Source organism: Haemaphysalis longicornis, unplaced genomic scaffold, assembly GCF_048455015.1.
Source record: "Haemaphysalis longicornis isolate Haplotype H1 unplaced genomic scaffold, Haemaphysalis longicornis Haplotype H1 scaffold_4, whole genome shotgun sequence".
NCBI classification, from domain to species: domain Eukaryota; kingdom Metazoa; phylum Arthropoda; class Arachnida; order Ixodida; family Ixodidae; genus Haemaphysalis; species Haemaphysalis longicornis.
The window spans coordinates 39,963,751-39,977,416 of NW_027526361.1; the positions used below are offsets into that span (position 1 = coordinate 39,963,751).

Here is a 13,666-nt window from a genome sequence, read left to right on the forward strand (position 1 = left end):
GGAGACACAAGGAGGGCAGACGAGGCTACTTGTCCACCGTGCCTGTTTCTCCTTTTGTTGAGGTTTTTGCTCCTTTAATCAGTTAAAGTAAGTCCACCAGGTTCATGCTTTGTGTACCCTGGTTCCTCGTTTCGTCGTCCCGCCATCTTCGTCTACCGCGTGGAGCCTTCCATTCGCCCTGTTAAACTTTCCTCCGAACCAACCCGAACCCCGTGCCTGCTCTCAGTGGGCCCGACCAGCGTGTCCATCGTGGGCGCCACGCACGCGCTCGAGGCCGGTCGTCCGGGCCAGCTGCGTTGCGTGTCTTCGGGCTCCCGTCCCCCCGCCCAGCTCACGTGGTGGAAAGGGAGCCAGCGGCTGCCCGCGGGCCCCACCACGGCCGAGGCAGCGAGCGACGGCTCGGCGTCGGCCAGCACGCTCATCCTGACGCCCGCCATGGAGGACGACGGCCGCCAGATCACCTGCCGCGCATTCAACGAGCGCCTGCCGCACGCCACCGTCGAAGACGTCGCCACTATCAGGGTCCTCTGTGAGTACCGTCACACCACATTTCTTGTTCATCTTGCATGAAGCTTCTAAGCAATCACTAAAAAATACGTCTTTTTCAAGCTTCAGTATTATAATAAAAAAACAAATTTGAATGATGTTTACCATTATTATTGTTGCTTTTTTTGTGGCAAAAGGCAACTTTCAAGCCTGCTAATGAGCCATGCCAAGGGCAAGTGGAATGGGTCTTCTCGGTATATGATGGAATGCTCGCAGAAGTGCGGCTCCCCTAGACAGTGGCGCCAGATTTCCCTATTAGTATGAAACTCTGGTGCAGCGTGCTGCCCGTTTCTTCCTTCGTCCTTGCTGTTTGAGCAGTTCTTCTACTAATATGACTACATACCAACTAGACCGATTGTCCGTTCTGCTTCGATGCATTTATTCCCGTCATTGGAGAAAAGCACTACATTGCCATGTTCGCGGAGGTTTCGCGGTTGAAAATATGTAGCCACATTTTGTGCACTGAGGATATGTTACACAAAACCTTCCCAAAAACTTTCAAAGTGTAGCCATTTTTGCGTCCAGTCCTTGCGACGTCAAAGGAACACGCTTATGTGACCTCCGGCCACCGACCGAAATCACCGCAAAAAACTCTAGTTCCTTTTCAGCGTACCATTTGAACGCCAACGTAGAGCTAACGCACTGATATCTGTGTTTTTAGTATTCGACTTACAACGCCGCTGCTGATGTTGTATCCCACAGAATTTGATTTCTTTTTGTTCCTTTTTGTGTGTGAAAACAGTGCCCTTCAGGGCCGGAATAGAATTGAGGGAGTTTTCTTAAGGGTTAGTCCAGACAAACAAAACACGCTTGTGTTTAGCCTTCATGATTCCTTTAGGAGTTACGGAACAACTAAGCACTTATTACGATATAGTGACTGCGAAAGCATTATTACCAAATTTCCGAACCTTACTCATTATGCATTCCAGAGAACTCCTGTACAATTTCAAGCCAGCCCCAAATTTACACAATTTTTTTCAACGTAAGTTCTTTTTACTTTTATTTTTGGACTGTCGAACATTGTGCGTGCCATCTGTCTGGCATTTTTTGTGCTGTCTCTGTGCCAAGGACGTCGGATTGTCGACCTACCGAGTTAACCAAGGCTTTGGCATTTAAACTTTTTTTCTCCGTTCCTGTAAAGCGTGCATCACTGCCAATGTATAACTAATGTGGCAAAAGCGAAGCCACAGGCGATGTCGAGATGCCTTGGTAACAAACGTGAGTTGTTGGCGCTATTTTTACGTGCACAGCCCTGCACAGGGGCGCAGCCTGCCGTAGCTAGCTCGTCCGTGGTCACGCTATCTAGCCACCGCAGTCACGCGGCGTCACAGACCCAAACAGAGCCCCGGGGCGTCAGGCACCCGTACAGAGGCTTCGAAAAGATACCCCCTTGTCCCTCGATTCAGCCTTCCGGCGAGAAGTTAAGCGGATACTTGAACAAGAGCTTTGTATATGTAGAATCATCCGAAGCTCCTGGAACCGCCGCCACTGTACGGTCATACATGTCCTCATTATCTAGCGCATAGAAAACCACAGGTACATTCGAGGAAAAACATAAGGCGTCAACCGGCAGTCCCAGCGTCCATTTAGTTAGGACGGCTCGTTGGGTTGGTTTTTGCGATAGTAAGCGAAACAAATTTGCTGTGGCCTAGCTCGACAATGCCAGGATGTACGTAGCGTGAGCTAAGGTTCAGTTGGTTATTCTTAGCTTTCCTGGTTGTCTAGGATTAGCTTGATTATCATGCTTACAGCTGCTTCAGTGACACACACACGGTATACGCATTATGTGACACATGTATATTTATCATGCGGCTCTGCCCCAGCGTGACCAATCGCGTACGCGGAGGTACTGGGCTGGTACCGGCACGGACGCCGGACCATGCCTCCGCCTCACCCAGGCCTAACACGAGGGTAGGCGGTGATGTACATACAATTACAGACAAGATCCGTGCTCACGCCGGCGCTGGCGCGCTACGTGTGCCCGGAGGTGTTTGCAAGTGATGTGCAGTGTGTGCAACAGTGCCCGGGCAACACTAACCCACATTCTCTGGGACTGCACCCGACATCCAGAAGTAGCGGTCGCCGCTCCTGGCCGACTGCCGGAAGACACAGCCCGTGCAGTAGTATCGCCGGACTTGGCAGAGCAGCTGCATGCCGTCCAGCGGCTAGAGGTAGCTCTCGCCCGGCAAACGCACGGGGAGGCGCTGACGGGGGGCCCGAGGGATCACACCCGAAGGTCTTTCGCGCGCCGACCCGGCGCGAGTCGGGGGGGCCAAGCCTCGGAGACGTCTTAAGTAACGTCGGGTAGCGGGCGGCCCTGCGTGGCCCACCCAGCTACCTCCGCAGGACCCCAATAAAGTTCACTTCTCTCTCTCCCCAGAGCTAAGATGGTTCCACAAGCACACGCCGGTGTTGCTGTGATGCACGAGCCATCGGTTCCACACCCGGCTACCCCTTGCATGATCATAAAGTGGACCGGGCCGCCACGTGCGATCGGCAAAGACACTGGGCGCGTGTGTGAGGGACGCCGGGCAGGAAGCAACGTTTGTGAGGGAAGCAACGTGTGTGAGGGACGCCGGGCAGGGAGCCAGGCAAGGAGCAGTGACGTCACACGGCGCAAAGCGCCGTGTTACGTCACTGCTTTTTGCGTATCCGCAGCACGGCTCTCCAGGAGCCACGCGAAACTGCTCAACCTCGGCCAGTGCAGCTCACGCTACAAAATGTGGCCCCGAAAGAAAAAAAAAGTTTAAAATTGCGCAGTAAGGCTCCACCAAGTGCGAGGTGGTTGTTTCAGGTGGAGGGTGCGCGAGCTCTGCGAAGGAGGGAAAATAGAATTGCATTGCACAAACCTCGGTTCAGTTTATCAAGATAGGAGTGAGACAGTGAGGCGAAGAGCTTGAGGAGTGCTAGCAATGAGCGGATAACAGCGCCATAGCCCCTCCGGCTAATCACAGCTCTTCACGTCCGACAGCTTTTACGTTGAGTGGAACTGCTTCGTTTTTTTTTTATTCTCTGCGCTGTTTCCTTGTCAGCGCTATGCGTGTCTCAAAAAACTCACATAACATCCTGAAGAATGACGCCGTACCGCGTGATAACGGGATAGCAGATGGCTGCAGGAGAAGTGGATTTACTCAAAACGAGGATAACTGCCCCTGTATACATTCAAGAAAACAAAAAAAAAATGAAGGAAGTAGATGTTTTTCAGTGATGCTGGGTCCTTGCTGAGTTGACGTGTAGATATAGAATAGACGTTGCAACGTCAACGTATGAAACGTCGCCGCACACGGCAACTCCGCCAGTTTAATCATGACATAGATTAATAAATTGAATCGTGTTATAGTTGTGATCCCCGCTTAGTAAACGTTTATGCGTGGGCTTAAATCTACGCACTGACAACTTGCCTATTTTATTTTACAACTATTTGATAATGGCGCATTAGCTGAGGTCGCGTCGGCAACCAATTTATCCTATCATGCACCGCGGCCGGGCACAATGGCATATGCTCAGGGGGTCGGCAAAGGACGATGAGCTTTATTCGAATGGGTTACTAGATAAAGAGAACAGGGACCGAGCGTACGGTGTCTTGCTATTTAATGCTCTCTTAAACTGGTCCGCGCGGACGGTTGCAAATGGAAGTTTACGAAGGTATTAGAAGACTGTCTGTTGTCGCACTACCAGGCATTGCGAAGGCGTCGTTGGAAGGATCGTGCGCTGATTGAACTGAAAGATTGCGCTCGCCACCAATCAATTGAACGCCTTGGCCTTACTATGTCGATGCCCGTCATAATTTCATTCGAAGTTTCGTCGCAGAGGGGTGATTGCGGCCATTCTAGCTTACATTTCAGAGATTAGACACCTGTGCTCTTACCCCTTCAAAACATGATGTTTCTCCTGCTCTCCCAACAATGACATAAATCGATAATTCTTATCCAATTCTATTATTTCATTGTGTGGCCGCTTCCCCAGTTCAATTCTGCAGACTGATTTTATTGTGCTTTAAAGGGCTGGTGAAGTGGTTTTGAAAGTGGGTAAATGTTTGTTTTTTACAATTAGTATGTTGGATAGTTTATGACTGTAAAAAAATTTTCTTCATATCTCGCTTGGGGACTGAGATATTCGTCGATAAAGTTGACCCGACGCCCCGCCCACCGCTCGCGGCTGTGCCGCCGGAAGAGCGAGAAACCGAGAGGCAGCGACCGGAAGTAGCGTCATATTCGGAAGACGGCCAGCGGCGTGCGCCGCCGCTTCGCTGTGTCCCAGTTTTCTCAGCGAAGTTCCGAATTAAGCAGACGTGCAATGTGCCCTTTATTAATCTCAATTGTGTAGAGTTGCTACCGCGTCGATTTTCAACCGTAATGCTGCTGTGTGCTTCCCTAAAGCGACTCCTAGATACCAGAGATTTCCTACCCGAGCGCCCGTGGCTACTACATTGCCTTCACGAGTAGTCGCAGGGCCGGCCGTGTCGTCGGGTGCTCTGTGCTTCATACGCGAAGAGACTGGCTCGAACAAATATGCAGGTACCCCTAGTTCCTGACCCATTATTATAAGGGGATTAAAAAATTCGTGGGACCGCAGCGCTCAGGGCTTCGCGAACTTCTTGCTCGTTTTGCCGATCGACGTTGTTGGCTGTGACGGAAACTGAGCTGTGTAGCTAGATTTTAAGAAGAAATCAAGCAAGCTGAAAGCATGAAGCGTTTTCTGCGCGCGGAAGCGCTCCGCACACTCGCCGGTCGTGCTTTCCCGTACGGCGCACGAAACGGCTCGCACGCACCACGCATGCCGCGGCAGCGACCGCTCTTCGCTGCCGGCCAGAATCAAGGCCGTCGCCAAAAGCAAGTGAACGTGCGAGAGAGTGGAGGAATAGTGTGGTGAAAAATTGTGCTAGGGATTGTCATCCAAGGTGATTTTGAAAGAGGTGATCGAATTTGTATCGCGATGCGGAGCGCCGACCGGTCGCGCAGCGCGTCGTCGGCAGCAACCTGCCCTAGCACGAGATGCGGCGAGAGGCCGACGGATGGCGTACCTGCGTGCAAGAATGAACATATCACCGATGGCTAGAATGACTATCAACGTGAAAATAAGGTTCGCACGCGAGAAATGGGATGATAGTGCGGTGAAAAACTGTTTTAAGGATAGTCATTCGCGATTGTAGAGGTAGCAGTGACCAAATATCGGTCTCGGTGCTAAGCATAAAGTTCCCAACCTCCGAGGCGATCCGTGCAACCGAAGCTGGCTGGAGCTGTTCGGGAAGGTGTTTTTCTAAAGTTCGTCGGCGACAAGTGTGTTGCGTTTTGGTTCCGCTACTTTTCGGGTGACCACAACAGTTCGGTTCTCCTATTCTAAAACTGCGTTTGTGCAGCACTGACACGTTCCGCTGACCGGCCGCGCAGCGACCCGGCACCAGCACCTCCGCGCGACGCAGCAACCGGCCGCTCGCTAGCTGCTGCTTGTACGCATCGCAGGCCGCTGCACACAGCTTGTTGTACCGCCTGCCCGAATGCAAAAACAAAGTCGCACATGCGAAGAAGGGGATGATGGTGTGTCGAAAAAAATGTGCCAGGAGTTGTGACTAGCGCTGGTGGTAAAAGCGGCGAACCAATATCTGCACAACTTCCCTGCACCCGAGAAGCATAAGTCGGCCATGAGTCGTCGGGGGAGAACCTCTTTCTCAAGCTCGCCGCGAGCGAACTTGTTGCGCTTATACTTCCCTCAGGCTCTCATATTCTAAGGAAAGATTGTGTGAACCCTCCATTCACCAGAGGTCCTTCGGGCCCGTATCTGAACTGGAACAGAATGAGATCGATGAGATCTTCAGGCCGAGCAGTCACGGCAGCGCCGGCATTACCGAATATGACGTCATCTGCAGCCGGCCAATCCTGAAAGGCAGCCAGCGCTCTGACCGCGCCGCCGGGCAGGCGTCGTTTATTTTGACGAAAAAAGATGGTTTGGGTGTATTTACACATTAAATAAACACGTTTTTCGAATTCAGCGTCAAGAAAACCATAAAGTAATGCCCCCAACAAATTTTTTTTGAAAAGCTCTTCACCAGCCCTTTAAGGGGGGTGTTTTAATCCGAAAAAGCTACCCCGTTTCTTGGTCAATCCCCCGTGTGGGTATGGGCCATCAATGAAGGAGCAACGACAGCGATTGAGACACGCGCAATGTTCTCAGTATTTGGGCTCATTAAAAATATCGTGCACCCCTCCGTCTAACGACGCCGATGGCTCAACGCGAAGCTTTCTCGAGATGCATTCTTTGGTCGGCATGTCCCACACTGCGAGTATGTGCTAAATTGGAGGTACGCATCACTTTTCTAGAATATCCGCAACAACTCTCGGGTGTGCACTCCGTGGGACTAAGGTTTGCGCTTGGGTGTACGGCGCGAATCGGTACATGCTGCTTCGTATTCGCTTCCGCCGTGTCGATATGTAGCAATCGGATGGACGCCCGCTTAATAGTGTGAGGGACTCGGGTTCGATTCAGGCCTCTGGAAGCGTTTTTTTTTCTTTCACTTCACCCATGATCATTCATCATCATCGTCAGAGAAAGTTGGCTGTCCTGCTGGGCGTATTGCCGTTCAACGGCAGCAGTACGAACATTAAAGCTTCACTTTAAAAAGTCTTCTCAGAGGCGGTTTCAAGGAAATCTATTGAGATATTCTTATTCCGTATGCGACCGGCCCAAGCTCCGCGAAGATTTGAGAGTATCGCCTTATGCGTATGCACCTGTGTTTGAGCAAGTGCTTTCAAAATGCGAGGTCGATACCTGCCGCGAGCCCGTTTCTTTAATGAAGGCAAAAATAGAAAACGCCTGTGTTGTGAGATTTCTGCTCCTGTTAAAGATCACGAGGAGATCCAAAATAATTCGCAGCCTCCTAGTACTGCGTGCCTCGTAGGCCAGATGTTGTTTTGGTACGTCAAACCACAAGTTATTTTAAAACAGAATTTCCAGAAACGGAGGCGAGCGCACCTCGTGCCGCATACATAAGTCGAAGAATTTAAAGGCAACATCTTTCTCAACGTCGAATGGATACATCCACCCACCGGAACCACCGGGATTGCTGCTGCTGATCCTGGCGAGTGAACGCTTAGTACCATCGCGCGGAGAAAATACGTCGTCTGGCGTACGGGGGTCGACAGTACGGGATAATTGGGCGGACAGTGAACGTGCCGGATCATACCGATACGCCGGTGTCGTTCTTTCCTTGCCGCACAGACTGTGGTCACTCCATTAACGTGTGGTTTATGGCACATGCCAAAAGACAAGAAGCAAGAGTTCTCCTACGCAGCGTGGGCTGTAGAGAAAATGGTCTTCATTCACGTGTACTATTTATTTACACACACTGCTGTTCAATTGCCGAGAGAATGGCGGAGCTGTCATCCTTTCTAAGAAGTACAGGTGGCCGCTGCTGCGGGATCAATGCGGACGACCGCGAGCCATCAAGAACTGGGCTACTTCACGACCGCCTCCTCAGAAGTTGTCGCATTAGAGCACATTGCCGCTACCTTACGCAATCGCACCCACAATTCTGGGGACGGCTATGTTACGGATTGCGTACGGCGAATATACGCAATGCCTAATGACCGCGAGTGTAGCACAATCTTGGAAAAGCGCGAACGCCATCCTAATACATAAAAACGTTAACATGACGGACTTACAAATTACAGGCCGATCAGCTTACTGTCAGTCGTCTACAAGGTTTTTACCAAGGTAGTCGTTAACAGAATTTTTGACACCTTAGATTTCAAGCAACCTAATGAATATGGAGGGCTTTGTAAAGGCCATTCAACAATAGAGCATATTCACACTACCAATAAGGTTATTGGGAAATGCGCGGAGTATACTGAACCCCTATATGTAGCCTTCATAGATAATGAGAATGCATTTGACTCGGTAGAAGCCTTAGCAGTCATGCAGGCATTGCGGAATCCGGGTGTAGACGAGCATTACGTAAGAATACTAGGGGATATCTACAATGTGTCGCAATTGGCAGGAAGCGCGATTTAACACGGGGTCAGTTCTACAAGGGGTGGAAAAATTGCCCCCGTCTCCCCGCGAGGGACCCCTGGTGTGATGCGGCGCATGCATACGCGAAATGAGAGAGTACACGTGTTTTAGCGACCACCACCCAGCTCTTTATTACATTTAAGAATGATGACTTTATTGTCAGTAAAGTGCACAGTGAGCGGTTGCCGCAGCAGTGATCGATTCTTGGTTTCATCGTCGATGTTCGAGAAGAACGAGAGCGAGCGCTGACTGAACCGCCGCGGAGCGATACCCGCTTTATATTCACAGCGCTTGAAGGAGATGAGACCGCGGGAGAGAGTCGCGCATGCGCGCACATGCGCACCGGAGCAGCTGTTAACGAAGCGTTAACGCAGCGAAGCGCGCACCAACCAAGCGCGCCAGCTGTCGCTATGCTAATGCGCCGGAGTGAGAGTGTTGCGCACAGCTGTGGGAGAGAGACGAACGGAGGAGAGTCGCGCATGCGCAGGGGGCGTGCGGACGGACGCCGACGACGCAGGAGGGACATGCCTCAGAGCAAGAGATGCACCGCATCTAAAAAAAAGGGAGAAAATTAGTGTTCCCTAGGTCTACAGTTACCACAGCCCTCCATAAGGAGAGCAGTAACATACCTACCGTAAAGTTCCGAGCGAACGCCAACCCCCGAAACTGATCGCCCACCCCCGTTTAGGGGTGAAATATTCAATTTACTCAAACACTTCAAAGATCGCCCACCCACTAAAATTGATGGCTTGGTGCCGATGAGCGAAAAAAAAAAAAAAAAACGCGACTCGTCTATTCATGCGTCAATGCGGTCACTTCTTTGTCCTTTGCGCACTTGAGCCGAATGTTCGCCCATCTGGCTTTTTTTTTTTTGTATCTCCGCAGTTTCGGTTGGAGATTCGGACACTTCTTTCTAGTTTTTCGCACCTGACCCGAAAGATCGCCCATCCCCCCTTTCCATTGGGAAACAGCCTTGTAGCTCTGGCTTCGAGTATCTGTTCCTGGATTTAATTAAAGTTTATTCTTTCCCTCTCTCTCTCTCTCTCTCTCTCTCTCTCTCTCTCTCTCTCTCTCTCTCTCTCTCTTACTCCAATTAGTTATTCCGGCGTTTAAGAAAACTTAGTATAAAAAATGAAATCCCCCTCACCGGCAGGACTCCAACCTGTGTCCGGTAGATAAACGGAGTTAGAGTCAGTCTTCTTACCCACTCGGCTACGATCATGAGGTAGCACCCGAGAGTGAAACGGCTTACTCAATCGGATGTGTCTGTGGGGAGAGGAATCACGCCACCCGCTCGACACGGAACACGTGATAGGGTACGCGTTGCACCTGCGGGGGCCAAGTTTAAGTGTGCGCGTTCTATTCGTTCGCTCTGCTGCTTTGATTTGCTTATTCGCCGTTATAGCAACAATGATGAAGTAAAGGTGGTTGCGGCAGCGAAGCAGAAGCAAAAAGGCGGCAATCATGGGCTTAAGCCGTCGTGATGGACTTGAAGGTTGCCTACAGCTTCGCTACCTTGTTGTTTTACGCGTTAGTGTGAGCTTCCTTCGTTTTTTTTTTTTTTTTTTCTTTCCTGGTTCAGCTATAGGCAATCTTCACCGACTCTCATGCAGCCCTTCAGCACCTGATGGCACTGCTGCATGAACAGTTTGCTGAAGAAATCGATTGATTGATTGTATGGTTTAACGCGCCGACGCCACGCAGGCGATAAGGCGCGCCGTAGTGGAGGGCTCCGGATTAATTTTGACCACCTGGGGATTTTTAACTTCACCGAAATCTCGTACACCCACGCGTTCTTGCTTTTAGCCTCCATCAGAAAAGCGGTCGCCGAGGTCGGTAATCGAACCCGCGACCTCGTGCTCAGCAGCACAATGGCTTAGCCACTGAGCCACCATGGCGGGTAGGTTAGGCCAAGAAATCAATGATCTGCCCACGCAGGTAATAACTAACGATGCCATTACTGACCTGCAGTGGAACCCACGATTGGGCGCTTTGGTAATCAGGAGTGGTGTGTTCTCACCAGGCATAGTGCAGCGGCATCTACCTAAGCCAGGATGCGGTAGAAACTTCAAAGCTATCGCCGCACATTCCGTACCACTGTCCCCTCCACCATTCGCCTTGTTGCAAGATTCCATTCCCCTGTGGGCACAGGCGAAGCAGTTCCTGTATAATCTATCGTCATTTACTGCTTCGCTTTGAACCCTCCCGCTATTCTATTGAGCAACTGCTACACGGAGCCCGTCGCTTGTCCTATTTGATCTCTTTGACCTCGTCCTCTTTGATGCTAACGGCCTGGATTCGAGCCGCAACGAGCTCAACAACTTTTTGCAACTGTTCGCATCCTACAAACGTTTTCTAAGGTAACTTCTACACGTTGTTGTTGTTAATGAGGGTGATTTAGTATTTTTTCTTTCGTTTCGATACAGGCTCAGAATATGGCCATGTTTGATTACGTTCTGCATCATGCCGGAAGTGCCTGGCTTGTATCCACATGTGAACGGAATGTCGCATACCTGCTTTCTGTCGTTCCGGCTAGTATGGGACACCATAGTCGCCAAGCGTTGCCCACCCACTCAGCGGCGCCTCACTTGGCTGTCGTCTCTGAACGCAGATAAGCCCCAGCTTGTGGTTCGTCTGGGAAACAGGCTTCGGCAGAGCAGCATCCTGGAAAACCACGACGTTTACTTGGAGTGCAGCGTGGCGGCCAACCCGGCAGTGAGCGAGATCAGCTGGCGTTTTGAGGGGCGCGACCTGCAGACCAACACATCAGCCGGTATCATCATCAGCAACCGCTCCCTCGTTCTCCAGAAGGTAACGACTCAACCACGACGTGCCCAAAGAAGGCGCTGTGTTTCTGGTGGATTGATAAACGTATCGCAATTACCGCGGAGGTAAAGTAATGTAGGAAAGAAAAGGGAGACTTCGCTTTAGGGGGCAAATGGCATAACATCTTCAACTGCTACCCGCGACATTTTAGATGTTATGGGAATATTACTGCTCAAGTTGCTGTTCTCGACAAAGATTCGCGCTCTACTGTTGTTCATTCTGTGCACATAAAGGCGTAAAAAAGGAGCGTCACGATGTTCAGACACTTTCATCGAGTACTATTTTCTATTGTATTCAATACAGATGAACGCCATTATAACATTTTAAGCTGAAGGCGAAGAATTTTTCATGAGGAATTTTCGTGTTTCTGCTCGTTTTGAATTCCGTGCGTGTGGAGCATACAGAGTGATTCAGCTATCTAGCACAACGGCAATAAAAAGAGAGCGATGGCGCTCCTAGAATTAAACCCAGTGCATAATGTTTCCGGTAGAGGTGAGTAGCCGCCAATACTTTTTTCGTCACTGAGATTAAAATTGAGTAATTGTAATGAATTATCCAACTCGAAACGTACGGTACCAATCAATAAAGTGTCAACGAGGCAGTTCTGGTACCCCCCCAAGGGACATCTAAATGCGGTATTTTCAGCGACGTACTAATTGCGTATTCAATTTTTGCTTACTGATAAATATACTCAGCGAAATATTAAAAGTACCTTGTGGCAGCGCTCTAACCCGAATCATAAAACAGCGCCCTCAAATAAGCTGATTGAAAGCAGCTGCTTTGCATGCCACATTCCCGAAGAGAGAGCGCATCCCCTTGATAAATGCATGAATGGAGAACCAAACAGCAAGTTACGCGGGGCGCACGTGGCAGATAAAGCAAAAACTTGGTCATGATTTCTTCTTTCTTTCCTTCTTTTATTTTATTCGGGCCAACTAATAGTCCTGCCACACGGCAAATCTAATGTCATTCAAAGGGAATGGCATTAGCTGTTAATGACATTCGGTTTGGCCGTGGGAGTCTACACGGTGAAACAAATGTCATTTGATAGTGATAGCGGGGACGATTAGTGAGCTCGCAAAGCCGCAAAATTAGATTTCAAGTGTAGCTGAAAAGTGTTTATACATCATATTGTTAAAACGTGACAAAGGATTATTTTTTTGTAATAAAAAGAAAGAAATGACCGGTTTAGGTGACATCCGCAGACATCACAAGCCGAGAAAAGTCCGCAAAAAATCCGTATTAACGTAGCGCGCGCATTTAGAGACGAGATTTGCGTATGAATTAGTACTTGTTTGTCTTTCTTTATTTGAAAAACAACATTAACGGGAAAATAAAAGTTCACTAACAGTTTTTAGAAGAGCATTCTTCGGTTGATTACTGAACTTTTCTCTCTAGTAAAGCGGCACCGCTGCCGAGGCTACTCATTTGGCTGCTGAATGAGCTCCCGAACCTCAATTAGCCGCTAAATGTCATTCACCTCAAATGTCACTCGGTATTCTCGTGCAGCGCCGAATTAATGACATTTAGACCGAATGGCATTTGCTCAAGATGTCATTATATTTGCCGCGTGACAGCGGTATTAGAGGGAGCCTCTTCAAGTGCGCTGTTTTATGATGTGGGTGGGATCGTCTTCATGTCGTATTTTTTATATTTCTTTGGATTTCTTGACCAGTAAAAAAATGAGTACGCAATTAGTACGTCGCAAAAAATACCACAGTTAGATGTCCGTTCTGGGTACCTAAAAATGCCCCATTGACACTTTAATAATTGGGACAGTACTTCTTGAGTTAGATAAGTATTGCAATTACGTAATTGAATATCATTGATGAAAATATTACTGGCCTCTACTACACTCCACAGGAGACATTATGAACTAGATTTTCTTCGAGTTATGCCATTGGCCTTTTAAAAATCTTGGTGCATGAGTCTGCGCCACCTTGTGTATTTTGGCGCCCTTGTGGCATTAATTAAAGTAGATGCGGTCGCAGGTAAAAATTTACAGAAAGTGGGATTTTAGACACCGTTCGAACAGCTACGTATACAGAACCAGGTGGCTGACCAGGCGCCAAAATATTTGGTGGATAACAACCGTGGAGTGATAATGCTTCAAAAGTGGTTAGAAATTAAAATAAAATAATTATTTTTATTTAGCGTGCAGCTTAAACCATTAGTATTTTGTGCTACGATGGTGCTTAATGGTTGCATGAAAGGGAAAAACTGAGCGCATCTTGAAGCACCTCTAGTAACATGAAAATAACTACAGTCGAACCTCGCTATAGCGAAC

The 13,666-nt window shown here is 49.3% G+C and overlaps 1 protein-coding gene across 2 annotated transcripts in view; it reads left to right on the forward strand.

Annotated features, from left to right (window-relative positions):
* The window catches only part of LOC144178534 (nephrin-like), a 188,794-nt gene that overhangs the window by 146,971 nt on the left and 28,157 nt on the right, over window positions 1-13,666 (forward strand). For both annotated transcript variants that reach the window (XM_077706464.1, XM_077706465.1), the window contains exons 5-6: window positions 227-529; window positions 11,165-11,364. In XM_077706464.1, coding sequence (XP_077562590.1) covers window positions 227-529; window positions 11,165-11,364 — 503 coding nt within the window. The remainder of the gene's footprint in view (window positions 1-226; window positions 530-11,164; window positions 11,365-13,666) is intronic.